The following is a 15,846-nucleotide window of genomic DNA, read 5'->3' as shown; positions in this document are numbered from 1 at the left end:
AGGTTGTGGGAGAGTATGGGCGGTAAGAATGGTTGATGAGGAAGTTTATTGTTCAACAATGAAACAAGTCAAAACAAGAAGAGAGATGCTGTGAAAAGCAAGTATTGCAGTCAGTGGATAGCCGTTGTATTAGTATTTTACCTTTCTATGACATAGCAGAGTATAATTTGATTGTAGAATAAAATATTATACGATGGTCCTTGCGAAACGTCTGAGTTTATTTTGGGGGGTACGTTAGCAAGTTCTTGGCGACATTTAATCTTTAACTAGTTATAGTAGCTAGATACCCAGTAACGTTAGGTTAGTAAGGACAAACACATGCGTTGCATTAATTGACCCTGATAGCTATATAAGGTCGGCTACATTACTCAGACTATCCTTGGCATAGTCACGGTGTGGCCTACGTACGTGGACGGTGTTGTACAGTGAACTGGGGAGGCGTGTCAAGTGTTACGACATAATCAGCTAGAGTCGACATTATAGAGGACGACGAGCTACCGTTTGGCGAGTCTGTCTCTTGAAGTGAGAACAAAGTCGTTGTGATATCTTAAAACCTGCCAAACTAGTATTTTTGTAAAAGCTTAAAGCTTTGAAAATGTCTTTGGCTGACCAAAGTCAGCAGTGGTATCCCACAAGCGTACAGGTGACCGTGTTCCAAGCCAGGAATTTGAGGATCAAAGGAAAGAATGGAACCAACGATGCCTATGCCATCATGCAGGTGGCCAAAGACAAGTTTTCTACCTCGGTTGCCGAAAAATGTGTCGCACCGGTATGGAAGGAAGAGGCAACGTTTGACCTGCCACTGTTCCACCATGGCAATGCTGAACGCTGCACACTCTACATCATAGTAATGCACAGAGCTCTGGTGGGACTGGACAAGCTCCTGGGACGAGCTGTGATCAACCTACTTGATCTACACGATAACAGCGCCCGCAAAAAGACCGAGTAAGTAACTCATGTTGATTGAAGCAAAAAGATCTGAGTGTGTGGAGTCATGGAGCTGGTGGGAAAGCAATCTGATTATGTTGAGTCAAGACTGAATAGCCTACTTGAGTTGATATCCGAACCCAGCCTAATTATTAACCTAGCTGTTTGAGGAATTCCCTCTGAAAAGAGTGGAAGTAGTTGGGAAATTCCAGCTCATTAGTGTTAACTGTGAAGCCTACTGTATATCTGGCATTCACAGCTGGCTCAGGTAATGCTTATGGTCGGGCCATATCTCATTAAGAGGAATATTGACCAGTGTCTACATTCCCCATGTTCCTACAAGGTTATTTAAAGCAGAGGGTTAATCACACCATCACACTGACATGTTGTTGAGCTGGGATCCATGGATGACATTCACAACAATGATGGGATAGGCCCATCATAATGGGTGTAACGAGCTTCATAACAAAACATGGTAAACCATGAATAATTCCAGAAAAATGTACACACCCTTGCCTTATGTAATAGTGTTAATTTAACAGCCACTGTTTTCTAGACCGAAGGACACTGATTTTAATATTTAAGACTGCTGGCTGGCTTTTGAATTGTAGACTATTTGTCAATTGCTGTTGTTGAGGGCAGTGAGTGACTACTAGTCATATGGTTGTATCCTCCTGTGTAAAATGTTCTCTGTTTAGGCTGCCACACAGGCAGCATTTGTACAGTACTTCCATGACCTAATTCACTTACTTATTATACACTCATATCTGGAACCTTATCTAGATTTGACTAAATCGGTTTGTATAGCTTTTGATGACAAAGTTCTCTCTACTAGTCTTTACTTTACTTCTCACTTGCCTTTTCTTGCTCTTTCTCTCCAACACAAAAAGGGTATTGGATGTTGCTGTTTGTTTCCCCTAGCAATGTATGGTGTTATATTACTGACCTACTTTAGTGTAATGCTGTGGCGGCAGGGTAGAGTGTTGGACTAGTAACTGCAAGGTTGCAAGTTCAAATCCCCGAGCTGACAAGGTACAAATCTGTCGTTCTGCCCCTGAACAGGCAGTTAACCCACTGTTCCTAGGCCGTCATTGAAAATAAGAATTTGTTCTTAACTGACTTGCCTCGTTAAATAAAGGGAAAAAGAAAAATGCTGATAGGTCAGGGTTTGATGTTGAAGTAAGGTATTTGGATCTCCTGCATGGGAGCTCTTTGTCCTCTCTCACAATGTAGCAGAATATTTAAATGATCTGACACCAAATAACACACCATGTTCTGGGTATGGCTCTGAACATGCGCCATCACTGTTCTTAGGCCTATTAGTTGAAAGAGCAAGTTCCAACTTGGATATACAAAAAAGTGGAGGCACTACTGACAACAGTATTGGCCTATGTTTGGTGTGTCCTTATCCACATTGGAAATTGGCTTAGCTGTAGGCCTGTTTCATGTTCATGAGATGTGTAAAATATAATTAGGCTATTTATCAACACCAAATTCATCATGAAATGGGCCTATGTAATTATGTGTGCATAACTCGAAGTTTACTCTTTAATGTTTTCTATATTTCTCTCAAAGGCACACAATTGATCTTCTGTCAATAAACAAATCCATACTGTTTACTCTGTCATGTTAGTCATTAGTAGTCTTGGGAAGTATACTGAGTTATTTGGAATAGCCACAGGATGTTTTTCAAAACTGTCAATACCATTGACACTTTCTTTGCAGTTTTTCAATACATTTTCATATTTGTAGTTACTTTTTAAGTAAATACCTGCAGTTAACTTGTGCAATATGTTAGGAATAGGTCTTCATTTGACATGTCACGTTATTTATCATTTTGAAGCTTACCACAGTTCCCTAAACATTTGAGCCAGTCACATGTTTGTAAATGGCACCAGGTGAATCCAGCTCTGTAGACGGGTCGCTTTTTATATTGAAAGTCAAGTTTTCCTTCACAGAAAATACATTGGTGCAACACATTTGGCAGAAAATGGCTTCTTCTTAATCAGATGACAACAAAGAGCAATGCATTTTTTTTTTTTGTCAGCCTCACAAGTAAATGAGTTTACAAAGAAACAAAGGTATTTTGGCAAATACTATGCATGGCCATCATATTTCTAAGGTTTATCATAAAAATAATGTAGCCAGCTACATTTCCTAATGTCTTGCTTAGTTTTTCTCACATTTTACCAGAGAGAAGTATGCGGCTACACCGAGAAAAGTAGTTACAAATCAGTCTGAGCGCTGTCTGCTGATAGAATGCCTGTGAATTCTCACCTGAGAATATTAGTCTGATGAACAGACATGACACTGAGAAGTATTTTTAGGTCTGCGTTTGCAAAACGCAGTAAGATATATATTTCTTATGCATTTTTTTGGGGGGGATGCAGAATTCAGCATTTAATGCAACCCTTAAGTTTAACTTGTTACTCATCTAAGTGGATTAGTTAAGGTGACTCTCCATTGGCCTGTTTGTTCCTCCCCCCTCTACTCAGAGCAGGCAGGCCCATTGCCCTAGTGACTCCAGACTCCACACAGGGTATAAACATGCTGCTCCAGAGCCAATACTGTTCTTTCTTCAGACAAGCATCTATCAATTTTGTTTATTTGCACGATGTCTCTCGTTCACATTCGCTTGTAACTCACCAACAATGATATTCGGTAGCTCGTGTGTATGTACAGTACCAGTTAAAAGTTTGGACATACCTACTCATTCAAGGGTTTTTATTTTTTACTGTTTTCTACAATGTAGAATAATAGTGAAGACTGAACTATGAAATAACATATGGAATCATGTAGTAAGTGCCTTGATGGCAGCTTTGCACACTTTACAAACATTCTCTCAACCAGCTTCATGAGGAAGTCACCTGGAATGCATTTCAATTAACAGGTTTGTTCAAAGTTAATTTGTAGAATGTCTTCCCTTAATGTGTTTTGAGCCAATCCGTTGTGACCAAGGTAGGGGTGGTATACAGAAAATAGCCCTATTTGGTTAAAGACCAAGTCCATATTATGGCAAGAACCGCTCCAATAAGCAAAGATAAACGACAGTACATAATGACTGACCATGTCTTAAAGTAAATCTAGAAAATGTCAAGAACTTTGAAAGTTTCTTCAAGTGCAGTCGTAAAAACCATCAAGCGCTATGATGAAACTGGCTCTCATAAGGACCACCACAGGAAAGGACGACCCAGAGTTACCTCTGCTGCAGAGGATAAGTTCATTAGAGTTACCAGCCTCAGAAATTGCAGCCCAAATAAATGCTTCACAGCATTCTGCCCATCTGGTTTGCGCTTAGTGGGACTATCATTTGTTTTTCAACAGGACAATGATCAATCACACCTCCAGGCTGTGTAAGGGCTATTTGACCAATAAGGAGAGTGATGGAGTGCTGCATCAGATGACCTGGCCTCCACAATCACCTGACCTCAACCCAATTGAGATGGTTTGGGATCAGTTGGACCGCAGGGTGAAGGAAACGCAGCTAACAAGTGCTCAGCATATGTGGGAACTCCTTCAAGACTGTTGGAAAAGCATTCCAGGTGAAGCTGGTTGAGAGAATGCCAAGAATGTTCAAACTGTCATCAATGCAAAGAGTGGCTACTTTGAAGAATCTCAAATATAAAATCTATTTTAATTTATTAAACACTTTTTTTGTTTACATGATTCCATATGTGTTAGTTTGTAGTTTTGATGTCTTCACTATTATTCTACAATGTAGAAAATAGTAAAAATAAAGACAAAGCCTGTGTCAACTTTTGACTGGTACTGAATGTGTGTAACTTGATGAGCTGGATTGCATGTCTTTGCTTTTTGTGTTTGCATTTGTTAGCATATTTAGCTACCAGCCTTATTGGAAATGCGCGATTTACTTGTGCTAATTTTATTACTATTCTACTATGCCCAATGGGCATTTTTGAGTTATTTGGCGCCCCCCTGTGTACTAACCCTGTAATACCGTAAATCACAGGATGAGAGAAGGACAGTATGACGGTATCAATCTGGATACTGCCCAACCCTAATCATTAGATGGATGTGACATGTTAATCATTATACTTCAGAGAAGTATGTGCCTCTACCACTTTCTCAGAGAGAACCGGTCCAACAGGACAGACCACCACTCCTCTATTAGGGCCAGGGTTTTCTATTTCTCTGTAAACGCTATCACATGTACCTTGTCAACTCGTTGTTCCTTTTAAACTCATAACATCCCATCACTGATGTGTTCAGTCCAACTAGTACTACATAAACAGAAGTTGGTAGTTGCTGTTTTACTTGGCATGGCCCATTTTGGGAAGAAGATTAGTAATGCTTGGAGAAGTTTTAGCACAGCTTTCATTAGCCTACAGTTTAGGAGTCCTGTAGTGCTCTGCTGAGCTTTATGGAAGGTGGGCTAGGTTTTCTCCCATGCATGTTTCCTGACTTTTCCTGCAGGATCATGTCTGGTCATGTTTGTTTTAGTACACCAGTAACAGGGTAATGTTGCACTGATCTTTTACATGAACCACATAGAATGCCTGATTTTAAATAACAGCTACTCTTTGTTTAACTGTGCATGGTCACTACAAATTACCAACTAACCTGTACCCCCGCACATTGACTTGGTACCGGTACCCTCTGTATATAGCCTAGTTATACATTCACAGTATTAGGCAAGACTGCCTTCTCTTCTTGTGCCCCAGACGCATGGAATAATCTATGATCCATGCTTCATCTAGATATGTTAGTGCCACTGAATTAATGTAAAATATTGATGGGAGTCTCTGTTACAGAGGAGTGTAAATGCTTTTTTTTTTTTTAGGCTGGATCATGTATGTTTTAATTATCTATTGCATCGATTGTTGCTGCTGCCTTGGCCAGGTCTCCCTTGAAAAAAAGACTTTGGGTCTCAATTTTTATTTATTTATTTTATTTATTTCACCTTTATTTAACCAGGTAGGCAAGTTGAGAACAAGTTCTCATTTACAATTGCGACCTCTCAATGGGATTTTCTTGGTTAAATAAATAAAAATGTATGTTTTCTTTTTGACTAGATTTTCTTTTTACTTTTAGTTTATTTAGTAAATATTTTCTTAACCAACAATGCAGTTCAAGAAATCGAGTTATGGGCTTGTAAGTAAGCATTTCACACTAAGGTCTAAAACTTTTGCATTTGGCGCTTGTGACCAAATTGATTTGATCACTGCCCAGCAGAGTACAGAGAACTTCAGCTGAATGCATCCTAAATGTAGGCACATAGGATAATGATCTACCATGAGTAAAATGTGACCAGCTGCTGTCTTTTTGTTTTCCTTGAACCTTTTCCTGCTTATGGATGGATGGATGATGTCATCAGGGAAGAATGTGTGTACTGCTCACTAGAGCCCCAACTTATCTATCACAACTCTGACCCTGTGAATGCTTTCCTGGTCTCAGCTGACCTTAACCTGGAGGTTCAGTGATGACACTGGATTTAACCAGGGAGTTTTAGCCTCTATTGGCTTCCTTTTCTAAGCCAGTCAAAAAAATGTTTACTTCCATTTATATGATAACTTAATTAAATATGCAAAAAGACTAATACTGCAAGTCACTGAATATGCTAAACAAATTAAAAGCCTATTGCAAGAGACTTGCACTAAACTTGCTCCAGGATGGATTGGATGTGTTTCTCTGGTCTTGGAAAGGTGAGAACTCACCTGGGGGACAGTCTGTGAAGCTATACTTTGCGTTACCTGTCTACTAATTTACCAACAAATCTAGCAGTGCTTTTGTTCAGTGCAGTCTCTGCAATCACAGAGAGACTCAGTGTGACAGGGCATACTAATAGCTTGTTTTGTCATGGTTATGGAAAAGGCTCTCAAACACTTCTGCCTTTTCCCTTGTTCTGAGTAGGCAAAAACAATGTGCTCAACAGGGAGGAGATGAGGGCAGAGGCAGAACAAAGGAGTAATTGTCTACTTTATCTGTTTGGCCCAGTGGTTGCTGGAACAGGGTGCATGCCAGTCAATGGCATGTATGTGTCTGGTCTTCACTTAAGAGACATGTATACACAAAGCAAAGGACACTTAGTTGAACTGCAATTTGTTTACAGCCTATTTACGTCAACACTAGAGGAGCTGGATCTATTCTAGGTCCTGACCTCAAACTGTTAGAAATGTCATAGGTCTGTCCTTTTATAGTTCCTCAATTGTTATCAAGTCATGTTTGACCACAATTTCTGTACATCTGATTTCCTGGCAAATCGTGATGTTGTTGAAAAGGTTTTACCTAGGGGCTAGGCTAGTTCAAATGTCATTGGTTGCGTAATAAACAATTCCGGTCATATTTTACCTTCAGTAGTTTTAATTAATTGAACAGGAGGATCTAATCTTGTTCTTTCTCTGACTGTCTCTTATTTTCAGTTGGTACAAACTGCTGGATAAGAATGGGAAGGAGGACAAGGTCAGAGGGGAAGTGATGATGGACATCCAGTTCATGAGAAACAACTTAACAGCCAGCATGTTTGACCTTTCCATGCAAGACAAACCACGCTCCCGCATCGGAAAGCTCAAGGACAAAGTGCGTGGGAAAAAAAAGGACAGCTTCTCTGACTCGGCCTCTGCAATAGTGCCCTCTTTCAGCCAGGTAGTCACTGACAGTGAGGGAGAGGCTGACTCCCACTCAGTGTGCCCAGAGTCCCCTGGGGCCAAGAAAAAATCCAAGCTCAAGTCCCTCTTTGCCCCTAAATCCAACCTGCAGCGCAATGTCTCCCAGTCCATGTCCACACTGGGCACTCTTCCTGAGAAGAACGCATCCCTCGGTGGCAGTCGCTCTTCTGGCCTCAATGTGGATTCTCCTGATGGTGAGCTCCTTCTATTCAGTTAAACATTTTGACTATCTGCTGACCTTTTCATATTTGAGTAATGATAATTGGCATATGCAGTAACCTCTTTCTATCTACAGTTAAAAAGAAGTTCAAGTTCCTGGGCCACAAGCGCACAGGAAGCAATGACAGCAAAGTGTCTACAGGACCTTTTTCTCTTCTGGGCAGATCCAAGCAGAAAGAAGACCCGAACAGCACGTGCATCAACGGCAATCATGTGTATGCAGAGGAGGTAGAACCCATGTCTGGGTCCACCCTCAGCCTTAACAGCTCTGGTCAGGGCTCAGTGGAGGATGTACGAAGCCACAGGCAACCATCTGACGCCGCCGTAGACTCCCTCAAGGGCGCCCCTGTCAACACCTACAAAAAGGAGTCTGCAGATAGGGATAGGGCTCTGCTGGAGCAAAGGCGCCTTCAGGAAGAGGGAGAGAAGAGGCAGGCTGAGGAGAAGAGACATAATGAGGAGAAACAAAGAGTGCAGCTCAAGGTGCTGCAGGAGGAGGAACGCAAGAAACAGGAGGAGCAGGAGAGAAGGTTCCAGGAGGATGAGGCAAGGAGGAAGAAGCAGCAGGAAGAGGAAGAGGACCGGAAGCGGCTAGCGGAAGAAGGAAGGCGGCTGAAGGCGGGTGAGCTTCAGAGGCTGGGGGAGGAGCAGAGGCAGCAGGAGGAGGCCAAGAAGGCAGAGGAGCAGAAACAACAGGAGGAGGCCTCTGTGACTGAGAGGCTGTCCTCTCTGTTTGGTATGATCAGGAAGAAGGAGGAGAAGAAGGAAGAGCTGCAGCAGAGTGTTGCCAATGAGGTGAGGCCCAACCCATCTCCCAGTCACAGCACCAGAGATTTGGAGGTCCCTGTTCCTGCCCCTCGCCATGCTGCCAACCCATTCAAGGATATTCTCCTCAGTCCAGACCCTCCAATCCCATTTGAGGAGAGCCCGGTGGACTACCAGAAGGGTGTTTGCGGCACCAACACCCCGAGCGCTGCAGTCTTCAACTCCACCCGCACTGCCAAGGTGTCTGCAGTCAAGCCCAGGTAGGTGTCATTCTTGTTCTCATGCACTTACAGCTCTTTTCTAACTTGAGATCTGAATAGGTATGTCCAAACATTGCTCAAATCTCCCACCAATGCATGATTTTAATAGTGCAGATCTCAAGTTTGGCCTTCTATCTGCTGTGAGTTTTGATGTCAGCCTACTAATGTAATGTAGGCCTACCTGATGTTCTGACGGAACACAATGGTAAGTGGAGCTACTATATACACACTGTATTTCACTACTGATCTGGTAACACTAACCAATAACCTTTTATTTATTATTTTGAAATATTTAGTGGTGGAATTTTTGACCTCAGAGCCAGCACATGCAAATGATCACAATGACTGCCTTGGTAGCCTTTATCACCCATTTCCCAAACTGTCACTACTGAACTACTGCATTCTTATAACTCTTAAAATATATTTTTTTCATGGAAATTACTGTATATTGTCCAGATTGAACAGCTGTGGTGATGTTTTCCTCACTTGATATGATATACAACTGAAGTTAGTAGTTTATTATTCTCAGTTGCAATTGGTTGTCTGGTGACTTTAGTGATCAAATGGTGGTTTGGATTAGGATGAACTAATCTGTACATCAGACCATGTCTCCAATCTATGCTGGCTGCAATTAGTTTCATCTCTTTGTTCCTCTTGATTGTCTTAAGGCTCTTAAAAGCCTTAAGGAATTCCATTTGGCATGTGATGGACCTGTTTGGCCGGTGTGCTGATTGGTCTGCAGTGTGGAACCTGTGTGTGTGTGTCTGAAACGGGATGGTATGGTGCAGAACAGGTTGGAAGTGATGACGTGCGCTTGCACAGGGTGACTAACCACACTGAAAATGTCTGCTGGGGAAAACAAGGCTTTGTTTTTCCACTCATCATATTTCTGGATTTATTTGAACCATTCTTTCCTAATGGTGAGTTGTCCACTCAATATAGCCCAATTCCTTTAAAGGAGAAAATACTTAGTTTCACTATAGCCTACTCTTATTTGAAATTCAGACATTCTAAATCTGGATTTGTTTACTAGCCTATGTTTTTGAGCTTTTTACAAGAATTATTAAATGGTCCATCCTAAAGTAAATGTACTATGTTTTTTTATAACTACCTTTTTAAGTGTTTTTAAAAGAAAGGCAATTGTGGGCATTCCAATATTTCCAAATTATGTTTTAATTCCATCAAGACTTTACCAGGTGTGATGACGTGACCTTCTCCTTTCAAGAAAAGAATGTCAGAATGTTTGAGCGGGTCCCTGTTCACTTTCGCAGTTTCAGATAGGATATTTTTGTCATAACTGGATTGTTCTTTAATTTTGAAACAAATGAATACGAACATTTGAAATATCAGACAGAAAAGGCTCTGGGTATACACAATTATCATCATTAGGGCTCCAAATGAAGAACAAAGAACAGGGACAGCCTGGAAAGAGCACACATTTTTCTGACAGTCTTTTCTTGGAAGCATTTGGGGTGCATCATCACATGTGAAGATAAGATCTTGATGGAATGAAACACCACACAAAGATTAGGCTCATGAGAGGTGTGTTGACTATTTCAGCTGTGCTGGGCATGCTCATAACTCTGGTATATTGTGACGGTCAGACACTGACCTCCAAGCATTGTTTTCACTCCTTGGCAGATTGGTGGAGTCTCTGAAGCAGCCTGAAACCTCCAACTCAGACTCCCATAGGCAACAATCTCCCTCCCTGTCCTGCACCGAATCCCCTCTCTCTAGCGTCCCTTCTGAGTCTCCTGATATGTTCTCCAACCTTCACTCCTCCCTGGCTCCACCTAAGACACGGAGGAGCACCTCTGAGTCCCACTGCAGCAGCACTGAGAACCTGACTGCCATAGGATCTTCCCCTATCGGATCTGAGAGGAAGCGGCAAGCTCCTCTGCCCCCCAGCCCAATGGAACTGCATGGAAATCCCAATCAAGGCTCCAGAAGTGTGTCTGCTAATTGTGTCTCTCTTGTGTCAATTAAGGAGGTTGAGGCCAAAAGACCTCCTCTACCTCTTCCTGACTATGATCGCCTGTTCCCACAGAAGAGGCATGGAGTACAAGGACAGACTCAATGGGACCATATCATTGCAGAAGTGAATCAGAGACAGCAGGAATACACATCTCAGCTCATTGGAGAAGAGATGAGTGTTGATGGCCCAGGCCTCAACTCCCCAGCACCTCCACACAATGACAAATATTTGTACTTGAAGGAGAGGGCAGCAGAACGCCTTAACCAGCAACAGACACAAGTTCAGGAAGTTCAATCTTCATCTTGGAGGAGAGTGGGGCCCAACAGTTCACCAGCGCTTATCCCCCCTCCCAAACCCCGTAGACTAGAGGCCGACTCAAACAAAACGCAAAGCCAGAGCACTGCACAGAATAATCCATCTGTTGAAAGACACAACACCTTCGTCTCCAAAGTCTTAGTCTCTACAAATCCTATGGCTCAGAGCAGAGATGTGAAACCTCAGGAAGGTGCAAGGAAGGTGCTTAACACATCTGTTTTGTCAGCCAGTGATGGCAAATCTGTTCTCCGACTAGAAAAGCCTAATAGACCTACACCACAAGTTTTGGTGTCAAGTTCTACAGATGAACCTAAAGGACTACCAAACACTCCCAAAGAGATCCCCTCAGCCAAACCCAGACAAAGTTTAGTCCGCAAAGAGCAAGCAGATCCTGAACTAACATCAGCAGAGCATACCACTGTACAGCAGGAGAACAGATCCGAGATGAGGGCAGTCTCAACCCCGGACATCATGGAAAGTAGTCCAACGATGGCTAAAGCTACTGACTCTGTAGAAAGCGACATTCACAAAAAACAGCTGGAACTCATTATGAAAGAGACTTTTGATGACCCTTTCCCCATTGCTGAGATCCTGCCCAAAGACCCATGGGCCCAACCAGAGCAGAGCCACAGTGGCGATGACTTGTTCTCTGTAGGACCACAGAAAGACGACAAGCTTGAACAGAGACTGACAACTGACGATTTGGTTAAGCTTTTTGTGCCAAACAACCCAACCGATCTGTTCTCCAGTTGTAATGACAGTGACTCAGAAAAATATCCAGAGGAAGAAAAACCAGAAGGGCCCAGTCCTGCTTTTCAAAGGTTATTTTCTCAAAGGAAAAATAAACGAGCAGCACCTCAGCCTACAGCTAATTTGAGCAATAAAGGAGCCATGGGAAAGGGTGAGCTGCTTAAACGAGACCCTTCACCCAGAGAAAACGAGACAATCAGGTTAGCCACTACAGGATCTGTCAAACTTGCGCCGCAAGCCAAAAATTCTAGACAGAGAAATCTCTATAGTAGAGAAAAGGTAGAAACCCAAGCCAGGAAAGAGAAGTGGACAGCAGACCCTTTTACCTTCTCCCGTATGTCTTCTGACCTGACTTCTCCTGAGCCTCCCCAGTCAGTAGGTGAGCCCAAACCCCAGGCAGGGGCTGAGGGTAAGACCCTGCTACGGACCTGGGTCTCAACCTCTAAGGTGCAGCCACTCACTGTTCTGAGTAGCAATGGAGATCGGCCAGACTTAACACCACTCAGGTGAGCCTGAACCCCTCTGAGGTCATAACCAGCACTTAGCCCTTCAATGATTGTATGCATTTCACGGCATGGGGGGGTTTTCTTCTGTTCAATCAATCAACTTATGTCTGTGTAATGGGCAATAAGCCTCAAGTCTAGTCTAACAATTGTGTATTTGGAGAGATTTTAAGTGTCAAATGTCCAACAAATTGCTGGATAGCTGGGTACATTGGATCAAAGGGAATTGTGTTTGTATTTTTGGTTTTGGTGTGAGCTATATGCTATTGAGTTCTCTTTTTTTTTTTATCTTGGGAAAAGTCTTGGTTGTCAGTGCACCTATTCTGATTCATGATGGCACATTGGGACAGTTTTTGTCATTTTCCCTGGTTTCTGTAACTGGAGTCTAACTGAAATAGACCTCTGTTCATTCCATTTCCAACTAATCTCTTGACTTCCGTGAACAATTGTTATGCTCCACCCTCTTAGTGTTTTCTTTAATCTTGTCTTTACAGGCCTCACCCAGTGAAGCCCATGAGCTCCATGGAGAGCCATGCTCTCATCAACACCCCAGTGGTGAGAGAGATGAAGACCTATGACAGCTCACTGGGAAATATGAAGGTACTACATGTTCATATGTCTATTTACCTTTTGAAAGCAGTGATAGAACGCTAATATCTGTGACTCTGTTTGCTCCATCATCCTCAGGCACCAGGTAAGGTGGAGAGTGGGCCATACACCCAGCTGACCCAGGAGGAGCTGATTACCCTGGTGGTGAAGCAGCAGACGGAGCTCTCCAAGAAGGACTTCAAGATCGTTGAGTTGGAGGAGTACATAGACAACCTGCTGGTGCGTGTCATCGAGGAGAAGCCCAGCATCCTGCAAGGCCTCAACTCTCCCAAGCAGGCCCTGTAAGGTGTGAGGAGTGGGCCAGGGAACTGTAGGATGGAAGGAAAGATTTAGGCTTCTACTCCAATATTCCGTTTAGTTTGTGTGGTTTTATATTGCTGTCACTGTGTTGGATCAAGCAATCTCTATGAAGGTCTTGTTTCCTTTGCTCATATGCACTTTTGTCTCCATGAGGAGTCAGGCTGAGATTCAATTTCCAGGTTTCTTTCAGAAACCGGGATGCATGCTGGAATGCTTTTTTTCTATAACTAATTAATGAATCATTCCAGGCTACTATTATTTGACCAGCTTTTGCTCTTTGCTCTTTTGCTCTGCTACTGGAATTCCTTTTTATACTAATTTACCGTATGCGCACATTTCTCGTCATTGGGTTAATACTTTTTTAATCAACTTTTTAAATCGGTCTCCTCTTCAGGCAGAATAGAACTGGGTGCCCTCGGTATGTTGATGTCCATGTCACTGATGAAATGTATCTGTCCAGGCCTTTGCACAGTGACTCCATGGTGCCTACAATTCAGTGGACTTTAATTAGCTAGTGATACTTTGATATCTGCTCATCCCAAAGCCTTAACACAGCGCTTCAATAATAAGATGCTAGTGTTTTATTTTGTTGCATTCTTAACTTGATCTTCCATTGTTTTCTAGGGTTATGTTTGTCATTATTTTCTTTACATTATCATGACTTGCCTTGGTGCTGCTGCTATACTACTTGGTGTAATCACAGGAGTTAATCTAATACCAAATAAAATGGATGATTATTGTGGGGCTAGGTACAAGTACATCAACCTTAATCAGAAAGTTCATGTTGTGTGGTAGGAACATGTCGGATAAACAATGGTCTTAGTGTAGGTAGTTGACGCATTATTGAACCTGTGATTGGATTCTCGTGGTTTGATTGGAAACACTCATCAGTCAACATTCCTTACTTCCGTTTCTTGCATTCGTTACCTTATTACTTTAGTTGTTTATCCTACCGTCCCCTTGTTACATTTTGAAGTCATGGATAAGTGTGGCCTATTGGTTAAGAGTGTTTGGCCAGTAACCGAAAGGTCACTGGTTCGAATCCCTCAAGGTGGAAAGAACTGATCATGTTCATGAGCAAGGAGAGACCTGATATTCACTTTTTAAATGTATTTATTTTTATCTACTGCTGTTGAATCACTGATGTACCCACTGTGCAGTCTTTTCTTTCTATTGTAAAATATTTATGCAAATATAAGTGCACACACCATGTCAAATATTTATGCAAGAGTAACTAAGAGTTTGAGTAAGAGCTTCCAATATAATTACGTTTTAAATGGAAATTGAAAAAATGTACAACTTCATATTCATTTCCAGCACAACATCAACAAACAGAAACACGATTTTCACATACTATGTTTTGTAGTAAAAATTAGAGCTAAGTGTTTCCAATTACATCAAACAATTAGTAGGCAATGCCAAATAATTGGTGCACAATGATGTCATTGGAAACCACCTTCCTCCATCTTTACTACAAAACATAGAAACGTGCCATTTTCACATATGTTGATGTTGGGGAGCTGCTGGAGATGAGGAATATGAAGTTGAAATTCAATTTTTAAGCATTATGAATGTTTCAAAATGAACCTTGTCCATGTTCGATTTAATGCCTTTGGTACTTTGAAGTGCTTATTAAGCAGTAGGTTTTGACACTGACAATGGCCTTACAACTTGTGTAAGTCTCAATGTAATCTACTCAATGCATCTTCTGCAACTATGCCTTCGTGTAATGTCATAGCAATAAGAAATCTTGTGAAATATTCACATGTCTATGATTGTGCCTTCAAGGGTTTTACACCTAAGAATTTACTTTTTGTGATTACTGTAAGTCTGAATTCCTTAAGAGCCTTTTGTTTATACTGCTTTTAAATGGAGTATTGTATACACTTTGATCGTTCCAATTGAAATAAAGTATAATAAATCTTAATGTTTTGTCATGTATATTATTAAGACAGCTTGAAGACTTATAATAGCTGTAGGTCTTATGCTCTACTGACCTAGACATGTTTTAATTAACTGAGGAATGACTTGTGTATGTGCAAGGAATATATTTTTGGGGTCTGTTCAATAAATGCATCACTACCTTTACATTTCTCACAGGTTATTAGTAAAAATATAAAATGTTGAATACACATTCTGAAGAATTAGGTAACTTCATCTGTGATAACATTGTCTTGCCTGACCTTTAGAGCCGTGGTTCTCAAACTGTGGGGAGGACAGGGTGCGTGTTAAATTATATATTTTAAGGAACTCAGTCCGGCTTTCAACTTACTCTTGAAAGTTGTAATCATCGAATTTTGAAATTGGGTAGTGCATCTGTTTTTGTCATGTCAGTCATTGCATACCTTAGTGCTATTTAGAACTAGCCCATGTCAGGTAAAAAAAAATACTAGGTTTCTTAACCAATAGATTTCATGTTTGTCACTCATATCACATGACACATTATACATGGCAAAATATATAGAATTGAAATGACATTTGCTTTAAAACGGCAACATTTTCTCTGCACCCCATGACAAAATGTGTAGAACTACAGGAAATAAGCTTTAAACCTGCAAAATGTTTAATCCACCAACAAGGGGGGGGTGAATTGTTTG

At 41.6% G+C, this 15,846-nt stretch overlaps 1 protein-coding gene across 1 annotated transcript; it reads left to right on the top strand.

Annotated features, from left to right (window-relative positions):
• On the top strand, positions 1 to 15,337 carry LOC139410906 (rab11 family-interacting protein 1-like). Its single transcript, XM_071156563.1, has 5 exons — positions 1 to 945; positions 7,308 to 7,747; positions 7,849 to 8,797; positions 12,835 to 12,940; positions 13,028 to 15,337. The coding sequence occupies exons 1-5, from the start codon at positions 596 to 598 to the stop codon at positions 13,232 to 13,234; spliced, it is 2,052 nt and encodes a 683-aa protein (XP_071012664.1). The 5' UTR covers positions 1 to 595; the 3' UTR covers positions 13,235 to 15,337.
• Positions 15,338 to 15,846: the final 509 nt, after the last annotated feature.

Source organism: Oncorhynchus clarkii, chromosome 6, assembly GCF_045791955.1.
Source record: "Oncorhynchus clarkii lewisi isolate Uvic-CL-2024 chromosome 6, UVic_Ocla_1.0, whole genome shotgun sequence".
Lineage (NCBI taxonomy): Eukaryota > Metazoa > Chordata > Actinopteri > Salmoniformes > Salmonidae > Oncorhynchus > Oncorhynchus clarkii.
The sequence above is the reverse complement of the archived record's forward strand: the minus strand, read 5'-3'. Positions and strand labels throughout refer to the sequence as shown.